The sequence below is a fragment of the Phyllostomus discolor genome, chromosome 10, assembly GCF_004126475.2.
Source record: "Phyllostomus discolor isolate MPI-MPIP mPhyDis1 chromosome 10, mPhyDis1.pri.v3, whole genome shotgun sequence".
Classification (NCBI taxonomy): Eukaryota; Metazoa; Chordata; class Mammalia; order Chiroptera; family Phyllostomidae; genus Phyllostomus; species Phyllostomus discolor.
The window spans coordinates 329636-351464 of NC_040912.2; the positions used below are offsets into that span (position 1 = coordinate 329636).

The 21829-nt window shown below is 65.4% G+C and overlaps 2 protein-coding genes across 12 annotated transcripts; both read left to right on the plus strand.

Annotated features, from left to right (window-relative positions):
* Positions 1 to 859: 859 nt before the first annotated feature.
* ZMIZ2 (zinc finger MIZ-type containing 2) lies at positions 860 to 12930 on the plus strand. Of its 10 annotated transcripts, none has more exons than XM_036010358.1 (19): positions 860 to 968; positions 4719 to 4841; positions 4960 to 5074; positions 5338 to 5540; positions 5687 to 5879; positions 6088 to 6345; positions 6500 to 6625; positions 6980 to 7057; positions 7257 to 7416; positions 7824 to 7968; positions 8042 to 8252; positions 8960 to 9065; positions 9211 to 9368; positions 10151 to 10218; positions 10441 to 10509; positions 10729 to 10973; positions 11382 to 11551; positions 11635 to 11874; positions 12386 to 12930. In XM_036010358.1, exons 2-19 carry the CDS (start codon positions 4792 to 4794, stop codon positions 12491 to 12493), a joined length of 2703 nt encoding a protein of 900 aa, XP_035866251.1. In that variant the 5' UTR covers positions 860 to 968; positions 4719 to 4791; the 3' UTR covers positions 12494 to 12930. The 10 variants fall into 10 exon arrangements, with proteins under 10 accessions (XP_035866251.1, XP_035866244.1, XP_035866245.1 ...); XM_036010351.1 differs by lacking the exon at positions 860 to 968 and adding an exon at positions 1095 to 1283 and having other exon boundaries at positions 4716 to 4841; positions 5012 to 5074; XM_036010352.1 differs by lacking the exon at positions 860 to 968 and adding an exon at positions 1095 to 1283 and having other exon boundaries at positions 5012 to 5074.
* A 5348-nt stretch (positions 12931 to 18278) lies between these two features.
* Positions 18279 to 21374, plus strand: PPIA (peptidylprolyl isomerase A). Of its 2 annotated transcripts, XM_028504168.2 has the most exons (5): positions 18279 to 18437; positions 20024 to 20054; positions 20147 to 20235; positions 20435 to 20607; positions 21027 to 21374. In XM_028504168.2, the coding sequence occupies exons 1-5, from the start codon at positions 18369 to 18371 to the stop codon at positions 21157 to 21159; spliced, it is 495 nt and encodes a 164-aa protein (XP_028359969.1). In that variant the 5' UTR covers positions 18279 to 18368; the 3' UTR covers positions 21160 to 21374. The 2 variants fall into 2 exon arrangements, with proteins under 2 accessions (XP_028359969.1, XP_035866252.1); XM_036010359.1 differs by lacking the exon at positions 20024 to 20054 and having other exon boundaries at positions 18314 to 18437.
* The last annotated feature ends 455 nt before the right edge of the window (positions 21375 to 21829 follow it).

Consider the following 21829-nt stretch of genomic DNA (forward strand, 5'->3'; position numbering starts at 1 on the left):
GGGAACGCGCTCGATGCTGCCGGCTGTGCCCTCGCAGGGGTTCAGATGGTGGATGTTGTGTGCACTGTGACACAGTAAAAAATGTGGTGGGTCATCACGACAACGCGGCCTTCCTGAAGGAGGGCAGGGAAAGTGGAGAATAACTTCAAGGGTGATGATAGCATTTGAAAGGCGCAAACTTAACTAGGGGGAGGGTGGTAATGGGAGGGAAGTGGGGAGGGTTGGGTGGGTGGGCTGGCCTGGGAGGAAAAGGGAGAAAACTGTACTTGAACAATGATTAAAATAAAAAAGCAGAAAGGCGCAAACTTTAAAAAGGCTGCGCCATTGGCTATAACTCAAAAGCGTCCCGACGGGGGTGGCTCTGGGAGAGGGGAGAGCAGCGGGGGGAGCAGCGAGCAGAGCGACTGGTTTGTTGCGGGGTGTCCCCTCCAGGGTCCATCCCAGCCCCTCCGGAAGAGGCCCACCGACTCTTGCTCGCCTCTGCCGGCCCCGCCCCTCTACGGCCCCCGCCTCCCTCACAGATCCCGCCTCCACCTCCCTGGAGGCCCCGCCCCTCCCCACGCCCCCATCCTGACCCCGCCCCCGTTTCTCCTCCTGTCCCTGCCGCCCGGACAGAGCCCTCCTGCTCCGCCCTGGCCCCTCCCACCTGGCCCCGCCTTCCGTCTGCCCAACCTTGGCAGGCCCCGCCCCTTCTCACTCCTCCACCCTGACCCCGCCCCGCCTTCTCCGTTCTGGCCCCACCCCCTGCGCCCCTTCTCCAGCCCCGACCGTCCTGACAGATCCCGCCTCCTCCACCCCGGCCACGCCCTGTCTCGTCTTTCTTCCTGTCCCCACCGCCCTGACGCACCCCGCCCCTTCTCACTCCTCCATCCCGACCCCGCCCTCGCCTCCTCCGTCCTGGCCCTGCCCAGCCCCGTCAGAGAGCGAGCAGGAAGCGCGGTGGCTCCGTGGACGCTGCGTTTGGAAAGGTGTGGAGGGGGCGGAGTCGCAGGTTGCCCCCAGTCGGCCTGCAGTCCCCGAGTCACCCGCCGTAGGGCCCGCGGCTGCCCCGACCGAGCGTTGGCTCGGGGCTCCACTGCTCTGGCCTGGGGGCGGGGCCGCGCAGCGTCATGCATATGCATGAGCGGCGCGGCAGCTCCATTGTGCCCTGGGAGCGGCGGAGGCGCGATGGCGCGGACGGCGGCGGCCCTTGGGTGGCAGGCGGCGCGCAGGGCGGGCTGAGCGCATGGAGCGGAGCGGGCCGGGGGCCGCGGCGGCGAGGGGCCGGGCCGGGCCGCAAGGAGGTGAGCGGGCCGCAGGCAGGTGCGTGCGGTGGGGCGGCAGGTGCGGCAGGTGCGGGGCGGCAGGTGCGGCGCCTCGGCGGGGCTCCGGAGCTGGCCTGCCGCGCGTGCGTCGTGGTCCCGGAGGCTGGTCAGTGCGTGCAGGCGACCCTCTCACTTGAGCCTTTGTTGCGGCGGCCGTTAGCCGGCCGAGCCCCTGAGGGGTGTGCGGGAGGCTGCCGGCCTCGCCGATCTGCCCCCGCGGCCGCCGCTCAGCGCTGTGGCTGGAGGGCTCACCTCCGGCGGTGCGCGCCCGCCGGCGCGGGGACCTGGCGCGGCGACGCTGACCTTTAAGTCCCAGCGCGGATCCGTGGGTTCACCCCTTTCCAAACGGAAGACACAGAAGCTCGGGCGGGAGGGAGTCCTGCCCTAGCTTTCTGATCTGCTACCCCTGCCCGGCGCTCCCCTTCACACCCTGACCTCCTCGCAGCTGACCCGCTGCCCCCTGACCTGCTCCGCACCATCCTGCCCCCACACCTGCTGCCCCGTGCCCCCTTTCCTGATAGTTGCAGAACATGCATGGTGATGTCTGTAAGTCACTCGTTATCTCAGAAGATTTCACAGGGACGTACACAGAGCACGCAGCTCGATATAGAAGACGGGGCGGGTCGGACAGGGTGAACACAGATTCAGCCACCAAATGCTGGTGGGCCCGAGCCAGAGGGACTTCCTGGGAGAAAGAAGCCTGATAGCAGAAATAGGGTCGGTGAGGGATCTCAGGCTCAGCCAGTGGGTACCGGCCCTGGGGGTTTGTCACACCCGGGGATGGTTACAGGCCAGCATGGGAATCGGGGAAGGTGCCTGGGGAGGAGGACTCATCCTTGGCTTGATCGCAGCCAGGCCTCTCTCAGGGTGTCCACTAACACCTGTGTCCAGGGCAGGAGCCAGGACTGAGGACATAGAGGTGGTCACGTGTCCTTTCCTCTTCTCAGTCCCCATTATATGTAAGTGGAGGCTCAAAGTAAGTAGTAAACCCTTCAGCGGGTCTTAGAAGCGCCCTGCACGGTGGCCATTCGTGCGTGCTCCTTCCTGGGTGTCCCTGGTGAACTCTTGCAGTGCTGGGGCCTGGCAGGGGGACAGGGCTGGGCTTTCAGCCCCTGCACTTGTGAGGACGCCTTGGCGTCCTTCTGCTGCCTTGGGTCCCAGGGCTGTTTGACTCCAGGTCCCTCAGGAACCAATGCCCTCGCCTGCTGGAGGCAGTGCATCCTTGCTCTGAGACAGAACAGGGGCTGCCCTGCTGGGGTTGGGTCCTGCTGCTCCTGGGTGACCAGGCAGAGAGGTGGAGTGGAGGGTGGGAGAGAGGTGACCAACATTAACGTCTGCCTTCAGGCGGCACACGGGAGACTGGGGTGCAGTGGCTGTGAGGTTCCAGAGAAGAGGGGTCTGGGCAGTGTGTTCTCGAGGAAGAGGTGATCTGATCCCCAGAAAGCCGGGTGGCCTGCTAGACGGCCTCACACCAGCTGCCAAGGGGTCGGTCCTGGCTTCCAGCTGGAATTGCTACCGCCCAGGCATGGGCCCTGCACGGCCCTGGCTCCTTCCCGGCTCCGCTCCAGGCAGGGAGGAGGGGGGAGGGTCTGCACTCACAGCCTCCACCCTTGTGAGGAGCGAAGGGGCAGGGGTACCTGCACAGGCATCTGGAGACGGTGATCTTTCTCAGGGAGGAGAGCAGACGGTTCAGGAGCTGGGCAGGCAGGAAGTCACCGCCCCCACGAAGTCAGCCCTGGGGGAACTGGAAATGTCTGTGGTCTGTCCACAGCAGAGAAGCCTGGAGGGTGGAATTCCCCAGACCCACGTGGTGTGGGAGGCTGCCCTGCACCTGCCCTGTCCCCCTCCTCCAGCCCTCCCAAGGGATGCTGGTGTAGGCAGTTCCGAGTGGAACACATGCAACTCCCCTGCCCTGGGACTCGGCCTCCTCCTGCCCTCCCGCACCTTTTGTTTCTAGGGCAGCAAAGTGGGCCCGGCCAGCCCAGCCTGCTCAGGTGCCAGACAGATGGCCAGTGGGCCTCTGTGGAGAGAGGGGGCTGCTGGTGGTGGTGGGTTGTTGTTTTTTTAAGATTTATTTATTTTTAGAGAGGGGAAAGGAGGGAGAGAAACATCAATGTGTGGTTGCCTCTCGTGCGCCCCCTACTGGGGACCTGGCCCACAACCCAGGCCTGTGCCTTGACTGGGAATCGAACTGACGACCCTTTGGTTCACAGGCCAGTGCTCAGTCCACTGAGCCACACCAGCCAGGGCGAGTGGTGGGTTTTTAACTAAGTTTTTATTTTGTGAGACGTCTAGATCCATGTGCAGTTGTAAGGAATAGTGTACCCTTCACCTGGCTTCCCCGCGGTGACACCTTGCAGCGGCACAGCGGGACTCTCCGTGGGCACAACCGAGACACAGATATTTCCATCCCTGCGGCCCTGCGGCCCCGGCCTCCCCACGTTTAACCTCTGGCAGCCACCCGTCTGCTCTCCATTTCTGTAATTTTGTCATTTCAGGAAGGTTATATAAAGGGAATTGGACAGTGTGTAACCTTTGGGGACTGGCTTTTTCCACGCAGCAGAATTTCCCGAGATTCCTGCGGGCTGGTGCCAGGCTCGGCTCGCCCTGTTTATGCCTCTGGTCGGGAAGCTCAGCCTTGGTTAATCTTCACCCCCGGAGGACATCTGGGTTTCCATTCTCCGGCGATTAGGAGTGAAGCTGCTGTGAACATTCACCCACAGATTTTCACAGGGACACCTGTGTGTGTGTGTGTCTGTGCGATAGACGCTCAGGAGTGAGTTGCTGGGTCAGATGGTAGCGGCAGGCCCAGTGCTCTACGGAACCGCCCGGCTGTTTTCCAGAGGCAGTGGGGATGGTCCCGGGCCACTGTCCCACTCTGGTCATCCTGGGAGGTGTGCAGGGGCGCCCCACCCTGGCTTTAATTTACGTTCCCAGTGGCCCGTGATGCTGAGCATCTCTTCTGTGCTCATTTGCCATCTGCACGTCCTCTCGGTGAAGTGTCCCGTGTCGTTTGCCTTTTTCTAGTTGGACTTGTTTTTAGTGTGTATTCCAGATCCCAGTCTTGTCGGCTGTGTGGTTTGCAGACAAGTCTCCCACCTGTAGCTCATCTTCTCGTCCTCCAAGCAGCCTCCTTCACAGAGCACAAGTTTCCACTTTTCTTCTACTGGCCGTGCTTTTGGTGTCAGGTCTAGGAATGCTTTTCTTAGCACCTGGCCCCTAGCACCTGGCCCCCCGAGGGGCCCTGGTATCCCAGTGTAGCCTGCCCTGCCCCGTCAGCGGGAACTGAGGAGGGTGAGGCCAGGGGCTGGGGGAGCTGCCTCTGCCTTGCTCCCTGGACCCTGAACCCCAAAACCTGCTCCAAGGGTTCCCCAGCGGCATCTCCACTGCTGTCCTTCCCGCCTGTCTCAGCAGCCAGAGCAGCTGAGTCCCACACCAGCACCAGTGAGAGCTGCTTCCTGCCACCCTTCAGGCTGCTCCCAAGCCAATGAACCCCATGAACCCCATGAAACCTGCCCCGCCCTCCGCGCCACACAGGTGAGTGGGCCGCTGCCGTGGACCCCTCCGCTCCCAGCCTCCAGCTCCTCCCAGGCAGTGCCTCCCCCGCACCTGTGGCCTCCGGACCCAGGCCTCCCTGCCACCCCTGTCCTTGCAGTGATGGTCCCTTCGCGTATGAGGCGCTGCCGTGGCAACAGAGCGCCCCTCAGCCCGCAGGATCGCTGTCGGTGGTCACGACCGTGTGGGGAGTCGGCGGTGCGGCACAGAGCCAGGTGCGCCCCCTTGGGTCTCGGCCAGAATGGAGCCAGGGCCCCTGCACTCCGGGCCCTTGAGGCCAGTTCTGCCCGCACGCGTGGCCTCCTTGGACGCCCCCCCCCCCCCCCACTGGGAACCGCCCCTCCCTCTCGCTGCCCCTGCCTCTCGCTGCCCCTGCCCGCCACCTCCACCTGCCGGCGTCTCCTTTGTGCACTTTAGAGGTGTCATGTGAAACAAGTCGTTTGGATGGTTCCCTTTGGTGACTCTTGCTTCCTCGCAGGTTTTGGGGAGCCCCATGGGCCCCACGGGGAGCCCCCCCGGCAGCTCCGTGATGCCTGGCATGGCAGGCAGCAGCTCAGCCCTGAGCTCCCCGCAGTGCCTGGGCCAGCAGGCGTTTGGCGAGGGCGGCGCCAGCAAGGGCTACGTGCCGCAGGGGGTGTACAGCCGCGGGGGCTGCCCCGGGGGCCCCGGCTTCAGCACCGGGTGAGCAGGACCCTCCCCGGCGGGGCGGGCGTCTGGGCGCTGCAGCAGCGGGCATGCTGCCTGTGTGCTTCCCCACCACGAGAGCGCCCGCCCCCGGGCCACGGGTGGGGAGGAGCTTCTGGCCAAGCTGTCTGTGTCTCGGGCAGGTATGCAGGTGGCCCCGGGACACCTGGGGGTCTGGGCCTCCCCTCCCATGTCACACGACCCTCCACGGACTTCACTCAAGCAGCGGCTGCTGCTGCTGTGGCTGCTGCCGCCGCCACCGCTACAGCCACGGCCACGGCCACCGTGGCTGCCCTCCAGGAGAAGCAGAGCCAGGAGCTGAGCCAGTATGGAGCGGTGAGGCTGCAGCCCCCCCCCGGGAGGGGGGACTCAGGCGGGCAGGGACAGTGCGGCTGGGCCGGCTCAGGGGCTGCACGGTGTGCACACAGGGTGCAGGCCGTGAGGACAGGCCCTGGGAGGGAGACGGGTGGGCAGGAGTGAGGTGCTGAGGGGCAGGAGCACCCACAGCAGTGGCTGGGCCTCATGGTCCCTCTTCTCCTCCCAGATGGGGGCCGGACAGTCTTTTAACAGCCAGTTCCTGCAGCACGGAGGCCCCCGGGGGCCCAGCGTCCCCAGCAGCATGAACCCTGCCAGCATGGGAGGGCTGGCCGGCCCCTCCGGGCCCATGGGCATGAGCCCTGCCCGGGCGGTGGGCACAGCCCCCTTGTATGCAGGACAGCGGCTGCCCCCGCACGGGTACCCGGGGCCTCCCCAGGCCCAGCCGCTGCCGCGGCAGGGGGTCAAGAGAGTCTACTCCAGTGAGGTGAGAGTCGGGGCCCTCATCCCAGGCACCACGTGGGGCCATGGTGAGGTCGGACACCTGTGCGTGAGACTGGGCCATGGACACTGCTCACTCCTCGGGAGCTGGCCCCCCTGACCCCCGTCCTTCCCCTGGGCATCACCTCTTCCTCTTCCAGGTGTGTCCAGGGCAGCAGTGCCTGACGGGAGGCCAGTACTCACCTGGGCAGCCCCCTGCCCCCTCCTCCTACCCTGGTCACAGGCTGCCCCTCTCCGCCTCTGGCCCGCTGGGACTGCACTACAAGGTAGGGCCAGCTCCCCCAGGCCTCCAGCAGGCTGGGCTGACCAGGGGGCAGGGGCGCAGCCTGGTGAGGGCCCCCCGCCCCCCCGAGAGCGAGGCCTCTCTGTGGCACCCATGTAAACCCATCTGAAACCGGCCGCCTGTCTCTGTGGTGGCAGTTTCTAAAACTATGAAGTCAGTACGTGCTCCCTGTGGGTGATTCAGAAAACACAAAAGCGCACGGAGGAGAGAGTAGCAGGCGAGGCCCGGGGGTGCGGCGGGCCCCCTGCCCTCCCTTGGCCCTGTCCTGGGTCTGGGGCAGGGCCCGCGGGGCAGGGGCCGGCTGGGGCCCCAGCCGCACGTGGTCTTCTCTCCTCAGCCCGCGGAGCAGTTCCACGGGCCGGCCGCCAGCTTCGGTGCGGGAAGCGTCGGCTACGGCCAGCCTGGCCTGAGTGGGGTACGGGCAGCCCACAGCGGGGGCGGGGGGTGCTGCCTGGGTGGGCGCGAGGAGAAAGGGCTCCCAGGAGCGAGGAAGTGTGGGCGCCCAGCCGGGCACCCTCAGCGGCCGCGGCTGTTCCCAGGGGTGCTCAGACACGCACTGCGGCCCCCCACCCCTCCACCCCGGCTCCGCCGTGACTGTCTGCTCCGCCCCACAGCCGGCCCGCTCCCTCCCTGGCTACCCCGGCTCCCCGCTGCCGGGGAGCCCCACGCCGCCCATGACCCCCGGCAGCAGCGCCCCCTACAGCCAGGACGTCAAGTCTCCCTTCCTGCCTGACCTCAAGCCCAGCGCGAGCTCCTTGCACCCGTCGCCCCCTGGTGAGTGTCGCCTGGCCCCTGGGGCCCCGCTCCCGGTCCAGAGCCCCCGTGGGCCGGGTCGTCAGCGCCGACTGGAGCACCCCACTCGGTCCCCACCCTGCCGAAAGCACCAGGAGCACCTCCTTTCCCGGCTGGGGCGTGTCCTTGGGCTGTATTTTAGGGGCTGCCCAGTGGGGCAACTGAGGCAGGACGGAACCATGGACAGTCCTGTGACCCCTGGAGGCGGCAGCAGGGCCCAGAGTCACGGGAGAGCCGCCAACCAGCCCCCAGCGCTGTGTGGGGGAGGAAGGGCTGCAGTACCCCGCCCGCCCCCCGTCCCCCGCCCCCACCGTGCGGCCCTGGGACTGGCAGCCTGGCGGGCGCCTCTGAGCTGGCGGCCGCTGGCTGACGCGGAGGCCCGCCCCCAGGCGGCGGCCCCTGTGACGAGCTGCGGCTGACCTTCCCGGTGCGGGACGGGGTGGTCCTGGAGCCCTTCCGCCTGCAGCACAACCTGGCTGTGAGCAACCACGCCTTCCAGCTCCGCGACTCGGTCTACAGGACCCTGATGCTGAGGTGAGCGCCCCCGCGCCCCGAGGCCCCGCCCAGCCCCGCCCAGCTCTCAGCGCCCGCGGTCCTCCCCGCACAGGCCCGACCTGGAGCTGCAGTTCAAGTGCTACCACCACGAGGACCGGCAGACGAACACCAACTGGCCGGCCTCCGTGCAGGTCAGCGTCAACGCCACCCCACTCTCCATCGAGCGCGGCGACAACAAGACCTCCCACAAGCCCCTGTACCTGAAGCAGGTGTGCCAGCCGGGCCGCAACACCATCCAGATCACCGTCACGGCCTGCTGCTGCGTGAGTGCCCCAGGCAACGGGCCTGTGTGCTTCCCGTGGCTTCCTGTTCCGTCGGTCCCCCAGCCCTTTAGGGAGAGGCCCCCGTTGAGTGGATTGAGCACTGGCTTGAGAACCGGAGGGTCACCAGTCGGGTTCCCAGTCGGGGCACAGGCCCGGGCTATGCGCCAGGTCCCCAGTAGGGGGCGTGCAAGAGGCAACCACACACTGATGTTTCTCTTGCTCTCTTTTTCCCTCCCTCTCTTTCTAAAAATAAATCAATAAAATCTTTCCAAAACGAGAGAACCCAGTTAAACCCACCCTCGAGTCGAGGCTTCCAGTTAGGTCCGGGCACGAGGTAGGTGCTCACACCAGCAAGGGGAGGAAGCTCGCAGGAGGAGGCAGGGGAGGAAGCCTACGATGGTAGGGGGTTACCTGACTCCACCCGGCCTGGGGCCCAGGCAGCTGAGCTCAGGTGGGCAGCCCAGGGGCAGGTACAGGGAGAGGGGAGCACCGCAAGTGGGCAGGCTCTCAGGGCCCCACGCGATGGTGCGGTGGGGGGTCAGGATGTGGGGCACAGGCAGAGCCCAGGTGGCCGGGGTCAGCCCCGTCACCCAGGCTCCCGAGGGAGACAGCGCAGCAGCCTGTGCACTGTGCCGGAGGACACGCTGCCGCTGAGGAGCTGGGGGCCTGGCTGGCCCGTGTGCCCCTGACCCACCCGCGCCTTGCAGTCCCACCTGTTCGTGCTGCAGCTGGTGCACCGGCCGGCCGTCCGCTCCGTGCTGCAGGGCCTCCTCAGGAAGCGGCTGCTGCCTGCCGAGCACTGCATCACCAAGAGTGAGTGGCCTGCCCGCCCCCCGCCCCGCCTCCCCGTGGCATCGCCCCTGCCTGATGGGGCTGTCTCCCCCGGGCAGGGGTCCCAGCGGGGCAGTGCTCCGCTCCAGAGGGGCCCTCTCCTCAGTCCTTCCCCTGTCACCGCCAGTAAAACGGAACTTCAGCAGCGGCACCATCCCTGGTACCCCTGGGCCCAACGGAGAGGACGGGGTGGAGCAAACGGCCATCAAGGTGTCCCTCAAGTGCCCCATCACCTTCCGCAGGATCCAGCTCCCCGCCCGAGGCCACGACTGTCGCCACATACAGGTGGGTGGTCACCGCAGGCTTTTCCGGAACAACCTCTAAGTATCTTTTTTTTTAGTCTTATTTATTTGTTTTTAGGGAAGGGAGGGAGGAAGGAGAGAAACTTCAATGTTTGGTTGCCTCTCACACGCCCCCTACTGGGGACCTGGCTTACAACCCAGGCATGTGCCCCGACTGGGAATCAAACTGGTGACCTTTCAGTTTGCAGGCCAGCACTCAATCCACTGAGCCACAGCAGCCAGGGCAACTGTCTGTCTATCTTTAGCAGATGAGATTCAGCACCTGGTCCCGCAGGTGATAGGACAGGCCACCCAGCCAGCAGGCAGGTAGCCTGACTCCTTCCGTCCCCCTCAGGCTGGGCTCCTGTTTGTTCTAAGCATAGCGACCTCACCACGTCCCGGGATGTGGTGTTGACAGTGTCGAGGATGCAGGATGCAGTGCCCTGCTGCGACCTCAGGAGTGCCACCCAGGCCCTCTGCTGAAACTCTGCAGACTAGCGTGCCCGCCGCCTTTGTGACCACACGGGCGTGCGCACGGCCCTGTGCCCCGTTCTTCCCTTAGACGCCACGTCTGGAGCACGGCTGCCCGACGCTGGCTTTGGCCCAGGGCCTTCTCTTCCCAGTGCGGGCTGCGCGGCTGTCCCCAGTCGTGGTCCGTTGGAACGATGCTGTCGTGACAGCCTGGTGCACGCAGCCCCTCGAGCGTGCAGGGAAATAAGCGCTGTGACCCTGCAAGTGCGCGGCTGGGCGCTGGCCCCGCGTGAGAAACGGTCTCCCTCCCCACAGTGCTTCGACTTGGAGTCCTACCTGCAGCTCAACTGCGAGCGGGGGACCTGGAGGTGCCCCGTGTGCAAGTGAGTGTCCCGGAGACAGACGGCCCTCGCTGGGTGCCAGGGGCAAGGACGGTTCTTTAAGCAGCACCCGAGCCACGGGCGGGGGTCACAACCAACACCGTCACTGGCACAGCTGGGGCCAAGGCCTCGCGCAGGGCCCCTCACGCTGGGCAGCCTTGAGCAGAGGAGGGGGCTGGGAGGCGGGGCCAGGCCTCTGAGCCATGCCCCACTCGTTCTCTGCAGCAAGACGGCCCTGCTGGAGGGCCTGGAGGTGGACCAGTACATGCTGGGCATCCTCACCTACATCCAGAAGTGAGTCTCCCTGCAGCCTCCCCGGCCCCTGTGGTCGGCCAAGGGCCGCCTCGGGATGGGTGGGGTGGCGCCCTCTCAGACCCGCGGAGAAGTGCGCTCGGCTCCAGGCGCCATGGAGCCTGCCCCCACCCGGCCAGCACCCCACAGGGCACACGGAGAGGGCCCCGGGGCCAGGAGAGGTGGCGGCACGGGCGGTGACCGTCCTCGTGCCCCGCCCAGCTCCGACCACGAGGAGATCACCATCGACCCCGCGTGCAGCTGGAGGCCGGTGCCCGTGAAGCCTGACGTGCACGTCAAGGAGGAGCCCGACGGGCCGGCGCTGAAACGCTGCCGCACCGTGAGCCCCGCACACGCGCTCCTGCCCAGCGTGATGGAGATGATAGCCGCCCTGGGCCCAGGGGCCGCCCCCTTCGCCCCCCTGCAGCCACCCTCGGCCCCGGCCCCCAGCGACTACCCCAGCCAGGGTGAGTACGGCGCCCAGCCTGCAAACGCAGACAGCCCTGGCAAAGGACCGCGCTCTCCGGCCCGGTCGGCCGCCTGGGAGGGTGTCACCGCTACGCGGGCCGCGCCCGTCGGGACTGGTTGCGGACACGCAGTGCAGAGGCGGCCTCTGCCCCGCCAGTGGGTGTGGCCGTAGGCCCTCCAGCTGCAGCTGCGCCCCACCCTCCCAGCGGCTTCCAGCAGGGGGCCCTCTGCTGGCACACGCCCGTGGCCTGACCCCATCTGACCCCTTGCGATGAGGTAGGTCCCATTCCTGTGGCTTCCTGGCCTGTGAGTGATGGCCGCAGGGTGGGCTTGGGAAGGACGGGGCTGCTGGGCACTGCGGCCTGCCCCCTGAAGGCCCCTCCCAGGACCTGGCTCTCCTCCCTCAGGCTCCAGCTTCCTGGGACCTGGGACCTTCCCCGACTCCTTCCCGCCCACCACACCCAGCGCCCCGATCCTTCCTGAGTTCACCCCGGGGCCACCCCCCATCTCCTACCAGCCCGACATTCCCGGCAGCCTCCTGACACCAGAGAAGTCGGCTCCTAGCCTCCCGGGCCAGGTGAGCGCCAGGCCGAGGGGCCGGAGGACCACCCCCCGGGGGAGCCCTGGGCCCTTTTACCAGGTCCTCCTCGCCCTCCTCAGATGGCACCTGCAGGTCACCTGGACCCGGCCCACAACTCTGGACCACCCGGACTGCACGCCCCCACACTTGGAGGCCCCCCAGGGGCGCAGCTGCACCACCCTAACCCTCTCCCGGCAACCCGGCAGCCCCTGGGTCCGGTGAGCTCGGGTCCTGTCGGCGAGCTGGCCTTCCATGCTGCCACAGGCGTGATGGGGCCCCCCTTATCTGGGGCAGGGGAGGCCCCAGAGCCGGCCCTGGATGTGAGTACCATGCCCACTGCTGGGGTGCTTGGGAGCCTGGTTGGGGGCTGGTCTTCTGCTGTCGCGGGTGCACCCGCTCCCGCCTCTGTGACGGCCGAGAGGAGGCAGCAGGCAGCGTGTGCGGGGCCCCGGGGATCGGGGCTCCCGGCTGAAGGACACGGCCTGGGGTTCTGAGGTCCCACGTGAACACAACCAGAGCAGCTCTAAGCAGGAAACCCTAGGGACTGGGGGCCCGAGCTCCCGTTTGGCCCGTTCACAGTGGGGTCCCCCTCACAGGCCTGTGCTCCCCGAGGCTTGCAGCAGCTCAGCCCTGCCTGTTCCACGGGGGCCGTGGGCAACGTGTCAGGGGTTCCTGGTCACAGAGGCCGTCTGCAGGGAGAGCCCCACACCGCCCGGGGCTCGGGCGGGCCTGTGGAGGGGAGGGGCGGCCCACATCCCCCACCCCCACACCCAGCTGGGCTGCAGCCTGGCTGCTGGAGGCGGGTCTGAGGCCAGTTTGCTGTGTCCTCAGCTGCTCCCAGAACTGACCAACCCGGATGAGCTGCTGTCCTACCTGGGCCCGCCCGACCTGCCCGCCAACAGCAGCGACGACCTGCTCTCTCTCTTTGAGAACAACTGAACCTGCCGGCCGCCCAGAGGCGAGACAGGACGCGGACGTCACCGCGCCCTACCTTCCCGCCCGCCCGCTCCCCAGAGCTCACCTGGGGCCACTCGTCCCAGAGCTGCAAACAGCCCTGCCCTGGCGGGAAGGGACCGTGCCAGCCCCGCCCACTGGCAGCTGTAGGAGGTTCCAGGGGCCCGGCCCCCCATGCCCCGCCCCCTCAGCCGCTTCCCACACGAGCGCACCCTCCGCCTGCCGCCCCCAGCGGTGACCCCAGTGGTTCCCGAGGGGGCCGGGCCCCCTCCTGCCCAGGTGCAGCCGCATGCACCTACAAGGGACATCGTCGCCCCCGCAGCCCCGAACTGTGACCGTGCAGCCCTGCGGCGTCCCAGCGCCGGGTGGGGGCGCCCGCCTGCCCGCGTCTCGATTAAAGGACTCCCATGGTGGCCCGGGTCCTCCTTGCGCGCCACCCCGCCTCCGTGCATTTCCTCATCCCTGGAATTTTCCAAGTTGGCTGCGGCCCGAGAGCTGGCCTGCTGTTTTGTGAAGTGTCGCTCCAGCCGGGAGACACCTCTGCCACCTTGTCCCCTCGCGTGGGCGTGCTGGCAGGAAGCCTGGGGTGGGGCCCTCTGCCCCGCTGGCCGCCTGATGCCCCAGCCCTGCTTGCCTGGCGGGGCTCGGGGGGGGGGGGGTGCCAGGTTTCAGTCCCGGCTGTTGACGTTCTGGGACCCTCAGACGTTGACCTGCTCCTCCCGCTGCTGCCTGTTTCCGGCCTGTCTGGCCACAGGGGTGGTCGCGGACCTCCGGGGCTGCGGGGCACACCCGGAGTCCAAATGGGGGCCAGGAAGCCCCAGCCCAGGGATGAGCAAGGCCGCCAGGGGGACAGGCCCCGCCCAGCACTTTCTCACCAGCAGCCCCGGCCCTGCCCTCCGGGGACTTCAGAGCAGGGCGGGTGCTGGCGCCCCAGCCTGCTGCACTGCGGGAGCTCCTTGCGGGGCGGGGGCGGGGGGCGGTGGAGAGATCAGAGCGCAACTGCAAGGCGGCAAACCACTTCGAGTCCTCAGAAAAGGCTGAGCAGTGACCGCCGCGGTGTGGGTGCCCTGACATGGCTGCGGACGCCTCCTCTCACAACGCAGGCCAGAGGCCAGGGTCGGGGCCCTGCCTTAGTGCCTGTCCCAGCTTGCGCGCTCTGCACTTCACAGGGCTCCTCTGCCTGCTTCTGTGGGGCGGGGGAGCCCGAGGGAGAGCAGAGCAGTGGCTTCATGGGTTTTCACCTCAGTGTGCACCGAACATTACGCAATTAAACAACAAAGCCGGTGCCCTGGCTGGGTAGCTCGGGGGGCTGGGGCGTGCGCCCAGCACAGCAAGGCTGTGAGTGCGGTTCTCAGTCCGAGTGCACATGGAATCAACTGACGGACGCATCAGGAAGTGGGACAGCAAATCGATGCCTCTCTAAGACCAATTTACTTAAAGGTTTTGATTACTTTTTAGAGAGGGGAAGGGAGAGAGAAAGGGAGGGAGAGAAACATCCATGTGTGGCCGCCTCTCCTGCGCCCCCTACTGGGGACCTGACCTGCAACCCAGCCATGTGCCCTGACTGGGGAGTCAAGCCAATGACCCTTTGGTTCAAAGGCCAGCACTCAATACACCGAGCCACACCAGCCAGGGCTAAAATTAATTTTAAAAATATTTTTTTAAGCCAGCCAGTCTTAGACCACTCCACACAACAGCACAAAGCACATTCTCCATAGCGGGCCATGTGTTAGGCTGCAAAGCAAGTACCAATAAGATTGAAATCGTGCAAAGTACCTTCTGTAAGCACAGGGGACTGAAGATACATGACAATAATAGAAGGGAAACAAAAATTCACAAATACATGGAAATTAACTCTAAAAGCCAAGGGTCAAAGAGGGAGCCACGGTGATGAGAGACACTTTGTGGTGAGTGAGAACAGCACACAAACCTGAGCTGGGTGGGAGCGGCGCTGGAGGGAAATCTGCCGCGGTGAACGTCTGCATTAGACAAGAGACGTCCCGAGTTAAACATCGAACTCCTGAAGGGAGTGGAGAAAGCATGCACTGGACGCAGAGGGGAAGCAGAGACCAAAGAAGCAACAGCCAACGCAAGCACAAGTGTTTGCAGAAAGAGCAGACCTGCAGCCACGCCAAGGAGACACAAATGCCTACGTTAGCGATGGAAACGGGAGCCAGTACGGGCCTGACAGAAGTAAGCATAAGAGAACACTAGGAACAATTATGTGCTGATAAATCAGATAACCTAGCTGAACAAATTCCTAGAAACATGCAAAACACCCAAACTGACCCAAGAAGAAATAGCAGCTGAACACTCCAGTGAGTGAGATGAAGTCGGTGACCACCCCCCACCCCAAACCCCAGGACCACCAGCCCCTCTCCCCCACTCTCCCTGCAGGAGGAGCTCCCGTCCCCACTGCCTGGCTCTCCCCACTGCAACCCCCTCCGGTGACCACCGAGACAGTCCGTCCCACCTGCCACCGAGTCGAGGCAGGGTGAGCCTGTGGCCCGGTGGGTTTAGCAAGAGAAGCCCGACAAGCCATACATCAGGTACCTGGGGGCCTTGGTGAGAGCAGAAGCCGGGCTGAGCAACGGGTCAGGGCGAGCAGTGCAGACCGTTCTGAAGAGTGAGCCAAGAGCGGCAATGGGGCACGCGCCGGGGGCTGGGAACAGGGAGGGGCAGGGGAGAGGGAGCTGCAGGAAGAGGAGAGGCTGAGAGGAGGGGACGGCGGAAGAGGGACACGGAGGCCAGCTACCTGCGAGGGGCCTGGCGAGATGGGGACAGGAGAGGGTGGGTCAGGGGAGGAAGCAGGGTGTGGGCAGGTGCCAGCAGATGTGGAGGGCGGGTGGGGACTGAAGTGGGGCTGCCTCATCCCCTGGACGCTCTCCTGGGCTGACCGAGTGTCCAGAGGAGGGCCACCTGCTGGGCTGGCCAGTCACGGGGCCTGGGCCCTTTCACAGCCTTGGACGGCGTGCTCCAGAGTCAGCCTCTGGTCAGCTCTCCTCTCGTCAGCCGCCTGTGGGGTCACAGGCTTCATGTGTGTGTCCACCCAACTCACTTGTGCTGAGTCTGGGCGTTGCAGACCCTGTGACTCTGGGTGACTTCCCGGCCGGGACCAGAGGGTTGAGCTTTGCTGAGCTTCTCAGCCGGGTTGAGCATGGGCACTGGGGGCAGGCGAGGAGCAGGCCAAGAGTGAGTCCTGGAAACACAAAGGACAGTGAGGGGGAGAGAATGGAAGGAGAAGTGTCCACCCGGAGGCTGGGGCCAGACCGGGAAGGGGCTGCTTCCGTCCCGTGCCCTGGGCCCGCCCAGGGGTCCTCCAAGAGGACTGTGCAGCGTGGGAGTTACACCGTCAGAGGGTTCTGAGACGTCCACTCCGGGGGGCAGGCCAGGAGCCCGGTAACCAGGCCGCAACAGGCCGAGCGGGCGCGGCGGCGGGAGGGACGGAGAGGAGGTGCAGGCAGCGCTTGGTGCGGAGGTCACCTGGGGTTGCAGCCGTGGGCGTGGACGAGGTCCCCCACGGCAGGTGCGCGCGGGACAACACACGGTCAACTGTGCAGCCGTGACACGGGAGAAATCTGGGGAACGAGTCAACGGGGAAGGCCAGAGCTGGGGAAGGGGGAGGGAAGAGTCAAGGCCATCGAGGAAGCTGTGGAAGCAGAAGGGGGCGCACGTGCCTGGTGGAGGGGGAGACCCGGCCCCGGAAGGGCCCTGGGCTTGGCGACGGTGACGTCACCGGTCGGCCCAGCAGGGGCAGCCCCCCCCCCCCCCCCCAACGGCTGTGAGCAGGAGCAGGGTGGCAGGAATGCCAAGCTGGGCCCTGAAGAGACAAGATCCCCTCTTCCAAAGCAGTGATTGCATAATTTTGGATAACCTGACTTACTTTCCCTGTTACATTCCCTCTCGCTCAGGGTTTGCGATGTAAGCGTTTGTGTACAGTATGCTACACAAACGCAGTTCTGACGGCCGGGATGGAACACCTCCTCCGAGCCAGGTCCGGGCGCTGTTGAATTCGCTCGCATTTGCTCTTTTGTCTGAATCGTCCGAATAAGGCACCGGCAGCCCCACATTCCAGAGGTTCTGTGCCGGCTGCTGTCTTACTCGGTTTGGAAGTCCAGTTCAATACATAATGCCAGTGAAGGCTCCGCTCCAACACCCACTCTCCCTCACCAAAAACTCGCACGCTTGCTCTCTGAGAGTACACACCGTGTGCCTGTGTGGACAGTGAGCAGACTGAGGTCCTGGCTGCGCTGATGAACAGCAGCAGGCAGGACTTGCAGCAGCAGGCGCTCGGCGGATTGAGTGCCGGCCTGCGAACCAGAGAGTCACGGGTTCGATTCCCAGCCAGGGCACACGCTTCGGTTTCGGGCCAAGTCCCCAGTAGGGGGCGCACGAGAGGCAACCACACACTGATGTTTCTCTCTTACCCTTCCTCTCTCTCTAAAGATAAATGAATAAAATCCTTAAGAAAGAGACACTAGTATAAATCAGATGATTCTACTAGGCACTCCTGCATTCGCATTCGTTCCTTCGCCTCGGGCGGGCCGGGGCGGGCCAGGACAAGGCGCCCAATGCGCTCAGGCTCCGAGTGGAAGGGAGAGAGGTTGGAGTTGGGCGCGAGGGCCTGGGCTCCTCTCGGTGTCGGGTGCGGGCGAGTAGCTTCCTCAAGGTCACAAGGCACCAGGTGATGGGGAGGCAGGGAGGGCAAAGAAAAACAAAAACCCGTGTCCAGGCCCAGGGCCGGCTTCGCCAGCACTCGGGGCTCGCCCAGAAACACCCAGGCCCCGCGCCGCCGGCGACTGTGACTGGGGGCCGTGGGGGGCCGTGGAGGGCCGCGAGCGACCCACGCCGCGCTCCCGCGCAGGCGGACGAGACGGGCGCCGGGCTTCCCCCCACCCCCGGTCTCGTTCGCTTCGCCCCCCGCGCCCCGCGCCCTGCGGTTCCGCAGACGCTGGTTCGGGCTGCGGGCGCTGCGGCTGCGTGGCGGGGGGGGGGGGGGGGCGCACGTGCGGGCTACCGCCATTTGCAGGCTTCCCGAGCGGAGCCCTGGGGTCGCGTAAGTGCACCTGGTGACAAGGGTGTCACTGTCGGTGCTGCCGAAACCAACTTTAGAGCTGTGGCTCCGTCCCTCGCCAGAGCGGGGCCAGGTGGGGGCGGCGCCCTCCGCCGTGGGGCCGCCGGGCTGCGCCGCAGTGTCTCCCCCCGCCCCCGCGGCGGACGCAGGCAGGCGGGGAGCGCGAGGTATTTTCGGAAAGTAGGGCGTTCTGGAAGCATGTCGTCACCGCGCGGCCCGGGCGGCCGCGCCGCCTCTGCAGCTCGCGGGGACCGCAGTGCCCCAGGCCGCCCCGGCCCGCAGCCGCGCGGCGGGGCCCGGGACCCCGCGCGACCTTGGCGCGCCGCGCGACCTTGAGACCTGAGGTCGCCTCAGTGGCCCCCTGAGCGCAGTGGGAAGGGCGCTCGGCCGAAGGGCAGCCTCGGGCCCCCGCTCCCCCGCGCCCATCGGACTCCCGCCGCTCCCCGGGCCGCCCGCGGCCCCCGCCCCCGCCACCGTTGCGAGGCGGCGCCCCCGGCCCCCTCACCCCACCCAACGCCGCAGAGGCGCGACGGAGCCCGCGGGCGGGAACCTGCTGGAGAACGCCAGCGCGCACGCGCGCCTGCAGTCCCTCCCCCGCCCCAGCGCCGCCTCTGCACAGCGGCCAGACGCACCGTCACTCCCGGCTGACGGCGGTCGCGATTGGCTAGGGCGGCGGCGCGCGACCGACCCTGGGCGGGGCCCGGCCGGACTATAAGAGGGGCGGGCGCCACGGCTCGTGCCGCCTTGCAGACACCGCCGCCGCCCCGGACCCGTCCGCGTCCAGCCATGGTCAATCCCACCGTGTTCTTCGACATCGCGGCCGACGGCGAGCCTTTGGGCCGCGTCTCCTTCGAGGTGGGGCGGGCGGCGGCGGCGGCGGCGCTGCGGGAGGGCCTGGGCGGGGGCTGGGGTGAGGCGGGGGCGGCGGCCGAGGGGCCCGGGCGGGCGCCCGCCCGCCGGAGGAGCGCGGCGCCATTTCCTGACGAGGGGCCATTTTGGGAGGCCGGGGGCGGCGGCGGGCAGACAAAGGCGGCGGGGGAGGGGCGGCCTCGCCCTTCCGGCCGCGCACGTGCTCGGACCGCGGGCCCCGCGGGTTGGCAACGGCCCAAGCGGACGGAGGGCGCGGCGTCGCCCGGAGCGCTCGGACCGTTGCCTGGCTCCTCACGGCCGCTGCGCCTGGGGGCGCCGGCCCGGGCGAGCCCAGGTTCCGGGGTGCGGGCCCCGCGTGACGCGGCGTCCGCGGCGGTTGGGAAGCTGCGGTGGAGTCGGCACGGGCCCGGCGGAAGCGAGGCGGCGCCGCGGACCGCCTCCCCCGCGGTGACGACGCCCGTGGGAGGGCCGGGAGCGAGCCCGGACGGCGGGCGGCCGGTGCGGCCCCGGCCACGTTCCCGGGCGTGGTCTTTTCGGTCGCTTTCTCGCAAGACGCCGCGCTCGGGGCGGGGCCCGCCCGGGAGTCGGTGCCCGTCGTGCAGCCCAGGGCGGAGGCTCCCGCCCGTGGCGCCTCGGGCCCCTCGGGCACACGCCGTGTCGCGGTCGGCCGGCCCGCCCTGCTGCGAGGCGCTCGGAGCTGTCAGGGCCACGTGGAAACTTGGCCGGAGCCGGGCGCGTTGTAGCGTGTTAGTGTCGGGTTAGCCCCGGGGCTTAGTGGAAAGGCGATAGGACCTCGGGCGGCCCTGGGCGAGAACGGGGGTGGAGCTGCCAGGAAGGGCCCGAACGGGCGTTGGGGCCTCCCGGGGAAGTGGCGGGGAGCGCAGGGGCTTGGAGCCGAGGGGCCGCGCCCTCCCGGCTGGAACACCCAGGCCCCGCGTGGACGGTGGGCGAGTCGGGTCTAGCCGCGCTGCCTTGGTGCGGGGGCCTGTCGGCGGTTTCTGCGGGCGCGCAGGGGAGGCCCGGAGCAGAGCGCTAGGAACCCATCTGGGTCTCGTGCCCGCTCCTGGGTGGGGCACTTGGACACCCAGACGCGGCTGCTCCTCTAATCGGTGCGGCTGCGTGACCAGATTGGAGGCGGCGGCGGCGGCGCTTTCCTTGCCGGCCACTAAAATGGGAGCGGGCCGCCGGGCTCGGGCCGCAGGGGCAGCAGGCGCTGTTCCTGAAAGTCCGTGCCTCCGCTCCAGCCGAGGTGGGGGGGGGGGGTGACACTTGAGAAGCCGCGTGTCTGTTCGGGAGCGAGTGTCATGACACTCGGCAGTCCTGAGTCCCTCTCCGGAAGCCTCGCACTATGTAAGTCACGGCGGGTTCCGCATTGCTGGCGAGTCTTCGGGTCTTCGGTGCCCGGCTCGCGCCCACAGGGCGTGGAGGCTGCCCGGGGAACTTCTCCTGCGGGGTCAGAGCGGTTACTGAAGCGTCCTTCTGCGGGAGGAAATGAGTTGGACCCCAAAGCCTCCGAGGACGCGGGTGGTCCGCAACAAGATGTGTAAGCAGGTGTCGTTTTTCTCTTGCAGCTGTTTTCAGACAAAGTTCCAAAGACAGCAGGTTAGTGCCTTTTTAAGTTTAATAAGGTGGTCCCGTTTTAGTTGTGTGTGTGGTGTATGCATACATTATTCTTTTTTTCTCTCTTCTAATAGAAAACTTTCGTGCTCTGAGCACTGGGGAGAAAGGATTTGGTTATAAAGGCTCCTGCTTCCACAGAATTATTCCCGGATTTATGTGCCAGGTAGGCAACCTACCGATTTCCCCTTGGTTTGTTACCTTACTTTGGGATTGGATGAGTACATGTGAGCTGCTTGTTTACCGTTTTGGCTTCACTTAAACCTTCTGGTCAGTTTAAACTTGAGTCTTGAAGTTTGAACCTTGCAGCTTGGCATGCGTTCTGGTTATGTTGCAAAGGTGATCGGTTTCTGTTGTGTTCACAGGGTGGTGACTTCACACGCCACAACGGCACAGGCGGCAAGTCCATCTACGGGGAGAAATTCGATGATGAGAATTTCGTCCTGAAGCACACGGGTCCTGGCATCTTGTCCATGGCAAATGCTGGGCCCAACACAAATGGTTCCCAGTTTTTCATCTGCACTGCCAAGACTGAGTGGTAAGGGCAGAACCGGGCAGGGGCAAGCAAGGAACAAGTAGTGTTTTATCTAAATTAGCGCGTGATCTCTTCATCCTTTTATATATTTTTTTATCTATTTATTGACTTTAGAGAAAGAGCAACATTGATTTGTCGCTCCACTTACTTATGCATTCATTGATTGATTCTCATATGTGCCCTGAAGAGGTATCAAACCTGCAACCTTGGCGTGTCGGGACAACATTCTAACCAGCTGAGCTCCCTAGCCAAGGCTGTAGAGTCTTGTGCCACCTTTTTGGGGCAGTGTTTGTGTTGTCTTTTCCTTCAGGTAGAAAGATGAAATAACGTTTCCAGTATTCAGTGAGTCAACATTAGCTGATATTGAAGTGCGGGGTGCCCGTAATTTCTGGTCCCTGGTGACCGTGATTGCTCTCTTCCAGGCTGGACGGCAAGCACGTGGTCTTCGGCCAGGTGAAGGATGGCATGGACGTCGTGACAGCCATGGAGCGTTACGGGTCCAGGAATGGCAAGACCAGCAAGAAGATCACCATCACTGACTGTGGGCAACTCTAATACATTTGACTTACGTTTTATCTTAACCACCAGACCATTCCTTCTGTAGCTCAGGAGAGCACCCCTTCACCCCCATCTGCTTGGAATGTTCTATACTCTTCGTGCTCTCGCCGCAGTTCAATGGGTTCCATGTTCTCCCTGCCCCTTCCAAGGCTAGCTGGTTTGCAGAGTTAAGTTTATGATTATGAAATAAAAACTAAACAACAGTGTCTGTCCTCGTTTGGGTTAGGGTTTTACTTTTAGCAGCGACAGGTTACTTTTAAGGCAACCTTGCTCTTTAATTCCAGACTACTACAAGTTTTGTTTCTCTAAGTTCAGTGTCACCGAGTACCCGCCAAGTAGCTGGGGCTGCAGCGGGGTAGGCCAGGAGCTGGGGGGCCGTGCTGCTGCTGGGAGGAAGTTCCTGCTTGGCACGTTGGGAGGCAACCGTCCAAGTTAGTGTGGCAACAAGCTGAGAGGCGCACTTGAACTGTCTACCGTGGTGGCACCGTTGGAACTGTTCACTTGGAGGAGGTGGATGAAGAGGGGAAGGTCTGTCTGAAACGGACAAAACAGTCTGGTGGCGAAAAGTCAGGTACCTGGAGCTCCGGCCTGCAGAGGGCATCTGTGCAGACCCTCTGGCGCACACCTGACCAGCCGCGGTTGTGGGACCAAGTTGAGAAAGGCCCTT